The sequence below is a fragment of the Solanum lycopersicum genome, chromosome 1, assembly GCF_036512215.1.
Source record: "Solanum lycopersicum chromosome 1, SLM_r2.1".
NCBI classification, from domain to species: Eukaryota; Viridiplantae; Streptophyta; class Magnoliopsida; order Solanales; family Solanaceae; genus Solanum; species Solanum lycopersicum.
In genome coordinates this window covers 79340653-79354300 of record NC_090800.1, presented here as the reverse complement: position 1 = coordinate 79354300, position 13648 = coordinate 79340653, and the positions used below count along the sequence as shown (strand labels likewise).

The window sequence follows — 13648 nt, the reverse complement described above, 5'->3', positions numbered from 1 at the left end:
TTATTTTGGTTAAAAAAATTATGTATTATAATTAAATTATTAATTCAAAATAAATGGTATAACTATAGTTTCATTTAATTCTAAGTCGCGATAAATTCTTATCAATCGCCTCTATCCCATCTCTCTGGAATCTCACTGGTTACTCTCCTATCTTTCCATCATTTCTTCCTCACCTCTCTCACTTTATATGTTTGCGTAAAGTGAGAGAGACCGTATTATACAAATACGAATACATATCTCTCTATCTTATACACTTAAAATCATACAAATACAAATCTTCCTTCTCTTTTGCCCCTCCCTCTCTCACGCGTGCTTTATACAAGCACAAATTAAACAAAATATAATATATAATTTATATTTGTATAAAGTGAGAGAGAGATTTAATATACAAATGCGAATATTTTAACTCGATTTAATTGTATATGGATTCAAATTTTATGTAGATATACAAGTACAATCATTGATACATTATTTAACTGATATATACATAAACAATTCACCTCTCTACTCTCTGCCCTCTTTCGCTCATCTCTCTTTCTCTCCCACGATCTCGCTCCCCACTCTAGCCTAACACAAAAAACATTACATGCAAATGTAATTTTTATATATAGACGAATTAGTACCCGATATATACAAATTACCGCGATTTTATTTTTATCGTTCTTAAAATTTACTCCTTTTTTTTTTATCTATCTTGAAAAAGACCAGTACAAAATCCAAACGGAAGTGTAAATAACCTTTTTTTTAAAAAAAAAAATAATATTTTTACAGACAAACTAAAATATATTTTGGGAATAAACATTTCAGATTTGGAACATACGGTTTTGTCTCTAATTGTTATCCTTTTGAAAACCTGAACTTCAGTTTAAATCTTTAAAATTCAAATTACATATATTTACAGGTGGAGCCGCAGTCGCTTTCTTTCTAAAAGCATTTTAAATTTGATTGAGACATTTTTATATTTCAAAACTTTTAAATTTCACTTCATTTTTAATAAAATACTCTTGCATGTCATATTAATTATCACTAATCACTACTACTGATGTATAATAAACCTTTAAGTTATTTTCTTATTTACACTTAACGTCGTCCAATCAAACATGATAAAAAGAGAACTTTTAAATTCAATATAAATTATTAATTTTATTGACGGATTTAAAAACACTTGTTTATTTGACTAACAAAACTTAAAATACATTCTTGGTCTTACAACATGAGTGAAATATCCCTTTAAATTCTCGCCAAATTCAGGAGGTGCTTTCAACACTTTTTTTTTTGACTTTTTTAAAGAGTTTCATGCTCTTATTAGAGTTCGAAACTACTTGCTATGTTATGTCGCAAACCGAAAGCATATCCAAGTTTAATTAATCAAATAGAGAAATTATTTCAATATCGTCAATAATTCAAAAATAAAGCTACTAATTTACGTTAAATTCAAAAATATTTTCATTATTTTTTTACGATAATTAAAATAAACAATATGTTTCTTTTATTTATACTAATAATACATTATCATTGTGCCATGACAATATATTTATATAGATTAAATAGTGATAGTACAGACATAGATACAAACAAATATTTGGTGGCGAGGGATGCGGGAAAGCCATGATAGTAGGGTATACCTTAGGGGTGGGGGTGGGGGTAGGGGTGGATCATAATATCACATGGGGAAGACAATATATATATATATATATATATATATATATATATATTGATTTTTATATAGAGTAGCTCAAAATATGGAGAACAACTCTCTTACAAGACATGCTTTGCTCTTGTTTCACTCCAAGGAAAAAAAACTACCCACTTTATTTCAATATCATTTTTCTTTTAGGGGAGGAGTGGTAGGGCATGGGAGTGCTATTTTAGTCCCCTCTATTTATTTTATATTATCTTTTAGAATTTACCGTCTGACTAATTTAAATTTGATTTCTATCACGAGGTTTACCATCCTCTAGTTTGAAATAGAGATCATCAATGAAGTCGTTTCGTTTTGACTAGTTCTTCATGATCAACAATAATATATTCGTTGTATAGTCTACAAAGTGAAATTTTGAGAGAGTAAAGTGTATGCAGACTTTACCTAGTTACCTTCGAAGTAAAATAGAGAAATTGTATTCGATAGATCACTGGCTGAAAACAAAAAAAAAACATACATCAAAACAGCACAGAGAGTATAACGGAACAATACTACAACAAAATATTTTTTGTTAATGTAGAAATTACTTGCATGTTTTATCAACTTAATACAAAAATGAACCAATTCTTTTCATTTAACACAAATTAATCAGTTTTATTCATTTTAACAGTAATTTGGCTTAACAACTTTCTCATTTTGGAATTTTTTTCACATGTGCAACGTGGAGGTGGGGGATTTGGTCCTAATGTCTTATAATTTTTTGTCTAAAAAAAGAGGTTTTACATTTTAATTGTTCATATAATCCAGCTGTATGCTTGGATATTTGTATATTATGTGGACGTAAAACACTAAATTTTTGAAAACGACACGAAACCCCTTAAGAGTTATATACATATTGTACATAATTAATAACATTCAAATGACACTGACAAACTAAATCTTTGGTGAGAATAGTATTATTTATATTTGAATTTAAGTTATATACGTTGATAGTATTTCAAGGATCATTCGATTTCCATTTGCCCTTATTTTGTGTTGGTTATTATTTCTAAAGACATTAGTTTGTATTTTATTATTTCAAATTATGCCCGAAATCTCAGAAACACATTTACACTATACTAGGTACCCCTTCTGAATTTATTTTATAAGTGATTTTCTATCCCTTTTCAGCCTATGTGGCACTAGTTTGAAACAAAAAGTCAATCAGGGCCTACAAGATAGTGCCACGTAGGCCAAAAAAGGATTGAAAATCATTAATAAAATAAGTTCGGAGGTAATAGAACCTTAGTATAGTATAAGTGTTTCTCTAAGATTTCGGGTATAGGTTGAGAAGGTACACGTGCATTATCCCTTTATTTTTTATCATAATATCCTACATGCTACAAGTAAATTATGTCCAAACCTAACTTCAATTTCTAAAGAAAAGAAAAAAATTAAAGATTATACTATTTATAGGGTTAAACGTGCAATCTTAGCTCTATAAGGTAACACAAAAAATATTTACAAATAAACTTTCTCAAAATGTTGAATTTCATAATCTTAATAATAAGTCAAATTACCTGCTATAGGTAAATATGTCATTGATTATACATAAAAAGAAATTGTATTGACCATTAATCATATAAAACATACGTGAATAAGTGACGAAAAGAATTAACCTTTATTATTTTTTGCACATTTCTGTTGATATTTTTTTTTAATCTCACATCTTTATGTAGTGCTTTATTTGATAATATATTATCTATATATTTTTCACCTTTTTCTTGTTATAACAACTAATTCATTTATAGAATTTTCTCTAATAAAACACTATTGTTGAGTTCTTTTTGTTTCTTTTCTTTTGAACTACGTTAAATTGATCAATTATAAGTTAAAATACTTTGTTTGTTTAGTTAATTCTTGCTACATAAAAATATATGTACTCAAAGTTAGAGGGCAAGATTCTTTCATTGAGAAAATTATTGAAATCCTTTTTAAAAGTTTTATAACTATACCGTAAATATTGAACGTCTTTTGAGTGAGAAGTTATGTCATTGTCACAATATGTTAAAGAATGACAAAAACTCCTTATAAGGCTTGGACAATCGTCCTCCATTTGAGCTAGCTTTTGGGGTGTGAGTTAGGCGTAAGACCTAATTTCACATGGTATCAGAGCAGGGTCCGTCTCACCCGATGTTGAGGTCCCCAAAATTAAAAATTTTCCACGCACCAGATGCTAAGCACTGGGCGTGAGGTGGGGTGTTAAAGAATGACAAAAGTCTCACATCGGTGGTTAATGAGATGGGTGAACTCCTTATAAGGCTTGGACAATCCTCCTCCCTTTGAGCTAGCTTTTGGGGTGTGAGTTAGGCCTAAGACCTAATTTCACACGATAAAACATAATTATCTGAACAATTAATATGACAATTATTATATAAGATGAAGTAACTAATTGTAACCATTTAAGAAAGCAAAATTTAGAACATTGCTATTAAGAGTTTGATTTCTTAAGATATTTACCTCAAGAAAAGGTAACACCAAATAAATGGTAAAGCTTTGGCAATTTCTTAAAGTAAGGTAGTAAAGTAGCTGCCTTAATATACTCTTTTATGAAAACATAATAATATATATGTTTAACTTGTTTAAGTTTGGACAAATTTATTGATCTGTCTATTTATTTAATCAAATCCATCAAAATTTGGATTGATATTTTGTACAAATTAATCAATAAATTTTTTGTCAAAATATATATATTTCTATTTGAAATGTTCTATGTAGTATAATAATAAAGAAAAAAAGTAATATTATTATGTAACTATATAAACAATTAAAATTTAGTAAGAATTAAGCAGGTTGGATTTTGAATCACATTTTAGCCTATCACAATACAATTCATTTGATCATGAGTAACTTTTAAACGGGTCAGTGACTCACCATTTATCAACTCGATTTATTTTAATCTGTTTAAATTCAGTTCAATCTACCTGTTTAACACCTCAAATTACATATCTAAATATAGGATCTACCAATACTCGGGAGGGGAAGTACAATTATTTATTAATTTGAATATTGTATTTTGATTTTTTCTTTCTAATAATGATATGTTTCGAATAAATTTACGATTATTTTAATTATTTCTTCAACTACTATCTTTCAACAATATAAATATCAAAATGTCAGCATCACTATCTTTAATGACCAAATACATGAAAATGAGTCGATTCATATAAGGTTAGAACCAATTTGTCATTCACCAAATTTCTGATAGTTCCATCAACCTTTATTGGACTGAATTTATTTAATTTAGACCTTGTCATGAGATATTTAATAATTTCATCTCCTCGATCGATTTTTTTTTGAATTCCTTAAACAAAAAACACGTAATATGAAATAACAGAATCATGTAGAGACATTGTTTCTCTGGAACGAGTTTATGGATGGAATAATAAGTTTCTGGTTCTCCAAAAATATAATTATTATCCATAGGTAACAAAGAATGTAATTTTTTTTTATACACTATAAAAATAAATTTAGATTTGCCATTAATGCACCAACAATGATGGGTATATGTAAATAACAAAAAAAATTAAAAAAAAAAGTGTGATTTCTAATAGTAGGCTAGACATGGTGCCAGTAGACAAAATGAGCACAGACATGCACCTTGTTTTTTTGTGAATAAGCAAGAAAATGTACCTTTGCCAACTATGACTTATTAGGGACAAAAAAGCTTATTAAAAATGAACCTTGCTGTATATTCTATGCTTTTTATTCTTCTATTAATTTCTCTATTTTGCCCTCGAGATCTAAAACATTTATCCATCAAAACTTTATATGATAATGGCAAAGATTTATGTATAATTAGCAATATGCAAATCTAGTTTATTGTTTTTAAATTAAGTTCAATAATATAGTTTGAATTTTGAATGTGGAGAGATCTAATCGCGGCGATCTATTTAATTTCTTTTGGATCCTTTTTTGGCCTACAAATTATAATTATGGCTGGAAAAGCAAGAACATTGTTGTATTAAAGTGTTATTAAGATGCAAAACAAAAATCCTAATTATGTAACCTAATTGCTCATAGAATCAAAACACATGAAAGATCATTTTAATTTGAAAAAAAAATGGGACCTACAATCAACATGTAAGGAACACTAATCCACATGTAATCACATGATAATTAATCTAAAAGGCATGCCCATCACTCTTTCCCCATTATCATTTTTCTAACACTTTTTCCCACAAGAAAGGGGGGGAAAAGAGCTTATAATTAATAACTTTAGTCTTAAAAAAGAAAAGGTAACTACTCAACACAAACAATCTTTCCCTCTCTCACAAACTTGAGTTCAAATTAAAGAATCCAAATCTAATTCAATACTTAATTTCTAGCCTAAAAGACACCCCAAGAAATAAGATATTAGAAGCAAAAAAAATAATTTATAGTCTAGCAATCAATATTATCGATCAAAAAGAGAGATCAGGTTTTCAAATCCAAGCATAGAAAGAAATCAAAGACAAAGTGATTTGTTTCTATCGATCTAAGTTAAAAGAGTTATTCAGTACTTGTGAATTGTGATGATAGAAAGTAACAAAATTCAGTAGAATAATTAAGAGATATACAGTCATAAGCTGAGATCAAATTATCTGGAAGCATCAAAGATATGAAAATGCCATGTTCAATGGTGTACTTAGGACTAACATTAATTTCATCGTGCACTAAATAAAACACATCAAGTTCATTAAATCACCATATATTCCGCAAAAAAAAACCTAACCAACATCTAACATATAGTCTCAAATGACATATTTCAAAATATAAAAGGCTATTTTTGTGTAACTAAAGTTACCCACCAAAAAATAACAACCAACATTACAGGTTGTTACTTACAAGATATTAAAAAGTAAAATGAAAATGAAGTTAAATACAAACAAAATTCGAAAAACAACAACAATTCTTTATAATAAAAAAAAAACAAAACCTTTTACAAAATAGGAAAAAAATAAAAATGAAAATGAAAATCACTTATATATTACAACATCTAAACAACACATTACACACTCATACACATCCCCTTTTTTTTCCCTTTCTTTCTCTGTACCAAAACAACAACAACAACAATGGCAGAACTGGAAATTCAAAATCAAAATCTGATGCCGAAACTCATCGATTACTTATCTTCTCTTCTGCAACGCGTCGCTGAAGCTAACGATATCAATGGCCGATTTCAACCACAGAAGATCTCTGTTTTCCACGGACTCACGCGGCCAAATATCTCAATTCAGAGCTATTTAGAGAGGATTTTCAAGTACGCAAATTGTAGCCCTTGTTGTTTCGTTGTTGCTTATGTTTATCTCGATCGATTTACTCAGTGTCAACCTTCGTTGCCCATCAACTCCTTCAATATTCATCGTCTTCTTATCACCAGCGTCATGATTGCTGCTAAATTCATGGATGATATGTAAGTAATTTACTCAATTTTTTCTAATCGCCGATAAAATTCAATTCCACAGCTAAAATTTTGAGTTTATGAGTTCTGAATTTTGGAAGAAAGAAAAAATGATTCATGAGTTTTTAGATGAATTTATTTATATATATATATATATATATATATATATATGTTAATGTGAATTTGTAAATACAAATATGAGCCAAAATTATTGGGTCTGCGCTGAGCAGAACTTGTAGCGTCGTCTGTGACTTTTAAAAATAGAAAATTATCAACATTGAAAGCGAACATTCATTGTTTTTTTTTTTTAATTTGAAAGGGTTATTGAATCGTGATTTTTCTTGGGTTTTGATTTTGAATATAGTAATTTTCATAATTTTGGAAAAATTTGTGGGTAAACAGAGTATTTCCATAATTTTATATGGATTTAGTATTTCTTATTGATGATATATTGAATTGGTGTAAAAGAAACAAAGAGCAAAAAAAAAAAGAAAGAAAAATAGTAAAAGGAAAGAGAAAATGTATTTGGATGTCTAGTTGTATGCTCTATGTGTACCTCTTTTAATTGTAATATTTAGTCTTTCAAAAGTTAATTAGATTAATTTTTAAATTTAATTTAATTTTATTTATTCAATACTTTAAATGAAGAATTTAGATATTTAAAATTATACGAAAAGTATTATATATTACAATTTTTTGCATATTAATATGATGAAAACTATTTGATAAAATATTAATCAAAGTTCTTATCATTTTACTCTAAAAAAAATCATGACAATTAGAAGTGGACAAACAGAATATTGATTATTACTAAATTACTACCCTACCTACATAGTAGTAGACAATGGAGGTTGCATTAAACTATACCCTTTCTTAGTATAATATGCTTACTAATTTAATATCGCGCTATATGACAATAATAATATATTGAGTGTAATTTTATAAGTGAAATTTTGGAAAGAAAAGATGTATACATATCTTATGTCTTAATGGTTTATTCCTAATACCAGTACTAATATTCTTATTAGCACTTCCCAAAGGTTTAATGATTGGTTAAGAAATCAAATAATGGCAACATAGTGACAAAATGCAACTTGGTTGCCCCTTTATTTTTGAATTTTAAAAAAATCAACCCCACCCAATTCTTTTAGTTTCATGGTCAAGATTACACATTCTCATTTGATTTGAAAGCTACATTTCATTAATGACCCTTTCTCACAATTAATATGTAAAAAGTGTAGTTAAAGTGTAAGCTGAAGTTAACTAATTATATTATGTATAGGTATTACAATAATGCATATTATGCAAAAGTTGGAGGAATCAGCATCACAGAGATGAACTTTCTTGAAGTGGATTTCCTATTTGGATTGGGTTTTCATTTAAATGTAACTCCCACTACTTTCCAGACTTATTGTGCATATCTACAAAAAGAGATGCTAATGCAATCACCACCCATGAATTTTGAAGATTCTTCCTTATTTATAGGAAGATCACCAAAGCTTCAATATATTTGTTTCAATGAAGACGAATCGTCTTCGCAGCAACAACAACTAGTTGTTTGATTAGTATTGTTAATGTAGTTATCAGGTTAGGTGTAGGGTTGATTAAACTGAAAATTGTACTGAAAAAAAAAAAGGAAGATTGTGTGGTTCTTGTGTTTTGGTTTTTGTTCTTTTATCTTATGTTTTGGCAACATTTTGAGGGTGCTTTTTGAAGAACTCATGAAATGAAATGGTATGTACAGATGGGTGTTGCTTTTGCTTTACAGTCTGGCTAAAAAAAGTTGTTTTCTTTATTGTTTTCTGTTCTATTAGATACTTCTTCTTGTTATCCAAGTCAAGATTCCAATGATCTGTATGATTATGACACTGTCAAAAGCACAGGTTGGCATTTTTATAGTTTATACAGATTAGAGTTGCACAATTTTTCAATATGTAGTGCTTATTGTTTGAGTCTTGGAAGCAGTTTGCTAGATAGGGTAGGTTATTCATATCAAAGCGCTGATAATGATGAATGTTTTGTGCATTGACTGTTCTTTTTGCAAGATGATGTGCAAAGAACGTTGTGTCTTTAATAAGAACATTTTATCATGTGTTCACGTGCTCAATTGAAATAACTGTATGTGTCCACAGGTGCTCAATTTGAATTACTATGTTTGAACTACAAAATAACAGTATTTGAGATAGTGTGATCTCTTGGTGACTTCCAATTCTAATATAAAAATAGCAGTTACTAGCCACTTTTAAACTTCGTCTTTGATTTGTAAAATAGCCACTATCAAATTTCAAATTGTCTCAATCGAGCTGAATGAGTTCAATGTTTACATTGCTAGCATTTCTTAAATAAAAAATAATTGCATTTCCATTGAAAAACTTTATTATTGCTTATGGATTCATAACTCATCCAACCTGCCCAAGTTTGAACTTATATACCGTCTTAGTTTGAGTTAGCTATTGACCCGTTCAAATTTGGGATGATTATTGATCCATCTATTTATTAGCTCTGTCAATCAAAGCTTGGATTGATATCTAGCGCAAATTGATCCATAAGCAATTTAAATAAAGCAATTAAAAACTTAATAAGAGCTAAAACGATATAAATCATGAAATGCATTTTCACGCTAAGTAACTTTTCAACTGATCATTAATTTACTCATTTATTAACTCAATTCTGCTCAAACTGGTCCATTGGTCACTTATAATAAAGAGACAGGAATGAAGAAAGGGACATAAAAAAGGTGATGAAGAAGTAGTATGTGGATGAGATTATATTGACAAAGCAAAAGCACTAAAAGAGAATTACTAGATATGTAATTACAATGAAGTATGTGTTATAGTCATTTGTGGTAGTAAAGACAAGTGAAGACATGCCCCTTGACAGTTGTATTTTATTCTGGGCAGGGGAACATACTACATGTGCAATTAATCATACAAGTGTACAAATGCTTCTGCATGTGACCAACTTGATACTTGAGACTGACATATATATATATATATAAAATTCTTCTTTTTCTTTCAATATATATATGTCTTGTATATAGGTTAAGTCATTTTCATCTTTTCATCAGTACATAAAAGGGGAAATAGGGAGCTAAAATTCAAATCAAATATTTGGTTGTCTAGTGTTTATACGTACTGCTAAAAGTACTTGAATTTGTAATTTTATTGTCAAACTTAAGCAAATACACTTTAGTTTGCAATGTTATGTATCTTAACAAATTTTAATGTCTCTAGATACATGTATTTCGAATATATAAGATCAAAATTATGTGTAATTTGTTTTAAATACATTATATTCAAGTGTATTCATATGTATATATATCAAATCTCGTTGCCATCTCGCTCGATACTCTCTCATGTATCTAGTATCACATATACATATAGATACATGTATTAATGTGGGATATATACATACAATCTCTTTCGTCTCTCTCTCCCTCTCTCCCTATTTCCGTGTATATAGTATCTTCAATATATGGTAAGATATGAATAATATTTTGAAACTATTAATAATAATAATAATAATAGTATATATGACAGTAAAATATGTCTAATTATATAGTTTTTCCTTTTATGCAGGGGCGGACCCAGTAAGCCAGAAGTGTGTGCTCGAGCACCCATTGATTTCCGAATTTTTGTATATATATATATATATATATAGAAAATATGATACATATGTTATTATAATTTAAATGAGCACCCATAGAACAAAAGCAGTTGTGGGTGAATTGGGTTAAAACTCTGCAATAAGAGGCGCGCGAAGTCATTGGCTAGGGTTTGAATCCCGCCAATAACATTTCTTTTTTTAAATTTTTTCCAACGAATTTTACACCTGGAAGTGAACACCCACAACCCTTAAATCCTAGATTTTTTCCAGCGAATTTTACACCTGAAAGTGAACACTCACAACCTTTAAATCCTGAATCCGCCACTGCTTTTATGAAATAGTATTGGCTAATATTATGAGCTAATACTATGTCGATTTTATCAATGATACAAATATTACTTGTGGATGTCCATATTTACGGTCAGAATTTAGTAACTGTGGTAACAAATTTTATGTTGTTTAAATGGAGCCCTTGGACTTGACGTATTATATAGTAGCATTCAGTAATCATGAACATTCTCACATTTGCAGACGTAGATTGGACATGATAAAAAAAAAATTTAAGTACACTATTGGTTAGAGTGTGTTTGTAAGTGGAAACTTCCTATTAATGAAAAGTAAAAAAAAAACAAAATGTTGTATCGTGGTCCATTGAAAATATAAATTTACACGTGAAATTACAGTGATAGAATCATAGAAATCACATTAAAAGTTGAAGTACACTACACATTAACATTTTGGTGCATGTGTTGTTCAAATTCGATTTATTGGAAAAAAAAAATTTATCGTGAGAAATTTAGTAAAACTTGATTTTCACTAATTTTAAAAAACCAATCAACTCAGCTATTGAGATTCGTAGCACGCCTCATTCACATTGTAAAATAGAATAATACAAAAAAGTTACTCCCATAACTTGTCGAGTACATGTGCAATGAAATTGCCGTAGCTCTGAACTCCAATTTTTTTTCATGGAATTGAACAAATTATGTTTGTGCATGTTACCCCTTGAGAGTTGAGACTGACACATTATTTTCTCTCCAAAAATATTGTTTTCTTCTGTGTGTGTTTTTTCCTAGGGATTTCAGTATTTCTGTTATGTCATTATCTTCTTTCTGGTTAAAGAAGAAAATTCAAATTGAATTTGTCAAAATCTTTTGTTGTGGACGTACCTCTAAAAATATTCTTTTAAAAAATAACAAATAAAAAATTGAGGTATATAAGCACTTAAAAATTGATTTTACTTTAATAAACATTTGGTTTCAGCTAGCACTCCAATTTTGAGAGTGCATAGCTGAACGCTTCAACTTGGTCTCAATTTTGGGCATGCATATTTTCAACTACGTCACTCAAATTCCGGTTTTGAGTTCCATCGCATTTCAAACAACCTGCGCGAGAATTTAACCTTCTCCCAATACTAGTGAATCCAATCCAGCAGCTACCTCAAACAGGTGTTGCGTAGCATCTTTATTATACAGCAAAAACTGGAGATCCTTAATAGAAACTCCGCTATACTTACACATCCATTCAGTCACTTCTCTAACGCCTTGATTTTTTGAAAGCGCGACAACATATATCTCAATTCTGTTACAAGTACTCAATACAGCAGCTTCTTCGATGTGATTTAAGGAACACAATTCGCGAATTGCTAGAGGCCAATCTGATTGAGGTTCTCCCGCAATTCAACTGGTGCTGTATGAATGTTAAGTCCAATAACCATAATGTTGCTACTCATATTCGTATATCGCATTAGATGTTTTCAGAACCTCCAAACCTGAAACATTCGATTCCTTTTCTACCATCGATACCTGGCTCGATGAATACGTACATACCAATGGCTACGACTCCTTCCCAAAAATCTAACTTGATCGCGAAAACAATGCACAGAAGATGAATAATCACAATGGAAACTGCAACGACCTGTCTCTGCAACTGCAAAAGAAGTAGCAAAACTACTCGCCATTGCAATACAATTCATGGAATATGATTGAATCACAAAGTATAACAGTTATATATTTATAAGCTAAGGGTTTCTCTAATATTGGAATTATAAATTTCCTTTTTCGATTTGTATATTCAATTACGGAAAGTAATTTTCCATTTATGAAATTAAAACTTTTTTGGCAAGTAAATCATTACTCTTTTCCTTCACAGTTGTTTGGCAGCTAAACTAAAAATATATGTCCAAGATTAATTGTCAATTTAAATCATCAAAAAATAATTAGTTATTTTTTCCAATTTTGCCCTTAATAATACTCCATTCTGTTTAATTGAAAAGTCATGTAGACTATTGATATTTTTGCTATAGCAGAGTTATATTAATCAAATTACACCTGATATTAAATTTTCTTTAAAGGGAGTACATGACATTATCTTGGCGAATAATTGTGGATCGAGAGAGCATATTAATTAAATTGGAAAAAAGTTCATTGATGATGCGATAAGTGATATGGAAAAAATGTTTCAAATCAACTATTTATATATAAATATAAAGTTTAAACACAAATAAATTCTAAAAAGGAAACACTCTCGGTTTTATTCCGGAAAAAAATTGTAATATGTATATCAAATAATATACAAATTGTAAATTATGGAACATTTATAAATATTAGATCAATTCTTAAGTTTCTTATAAGCTTGAATCAATTTTTAATCAAGTGTTTTTGACACTTAAAACTTTGAATGGTCTTATAAAAGTTAAAAGTCTATAGATATTATTAACTCTAATAAATCAATATTAATTCTAACAGAATAAATTAATTCAACACTAAGAATGACAATAATGTTGAATATTTGTTCTTTAGTTTTACATTGATTTAGACAAAATAGATAATTCAATTAATTTTTTTTTAATGTTTTATCATGTAATTAATACTTATTAGATTAATTTTTCCATGATTTATTACTTTTAAATTATGATCATTTTCATTATGATTTATCAATTTGCAATATTTATTTTTATATGATTTCATTATTAT

General features: G+C 28.9%; 1 protein-coding gene across 1 annotated transcript; it reads left to right on the top strand.

Annotated features, from left to right (window-relative positions):
• Window positions 1-6660: 6660 nt before the first annotated feature.
• Window positions 6661-8832, top strand: LOC101251921 (cyclin-U4-1). Its single transcript, XM_004229680.5, has 2 exons — window positions 6661-7079; window positions 8350-8832. The coding sequence occupies exons 1-2, from the start codon at window positions 6739-6741 to the stop codon at window positions 8627-8629; spliced, it is 621 nt and encodes a 206-aa protein (XP_004229728.1). The 5' UTR covers window positions 6661-6738; the 3' UTR covers window positions 8630-8832.
• The last annotated feature ends 4816 nt before the right edge of the window (window positions 8833-13648 follow it).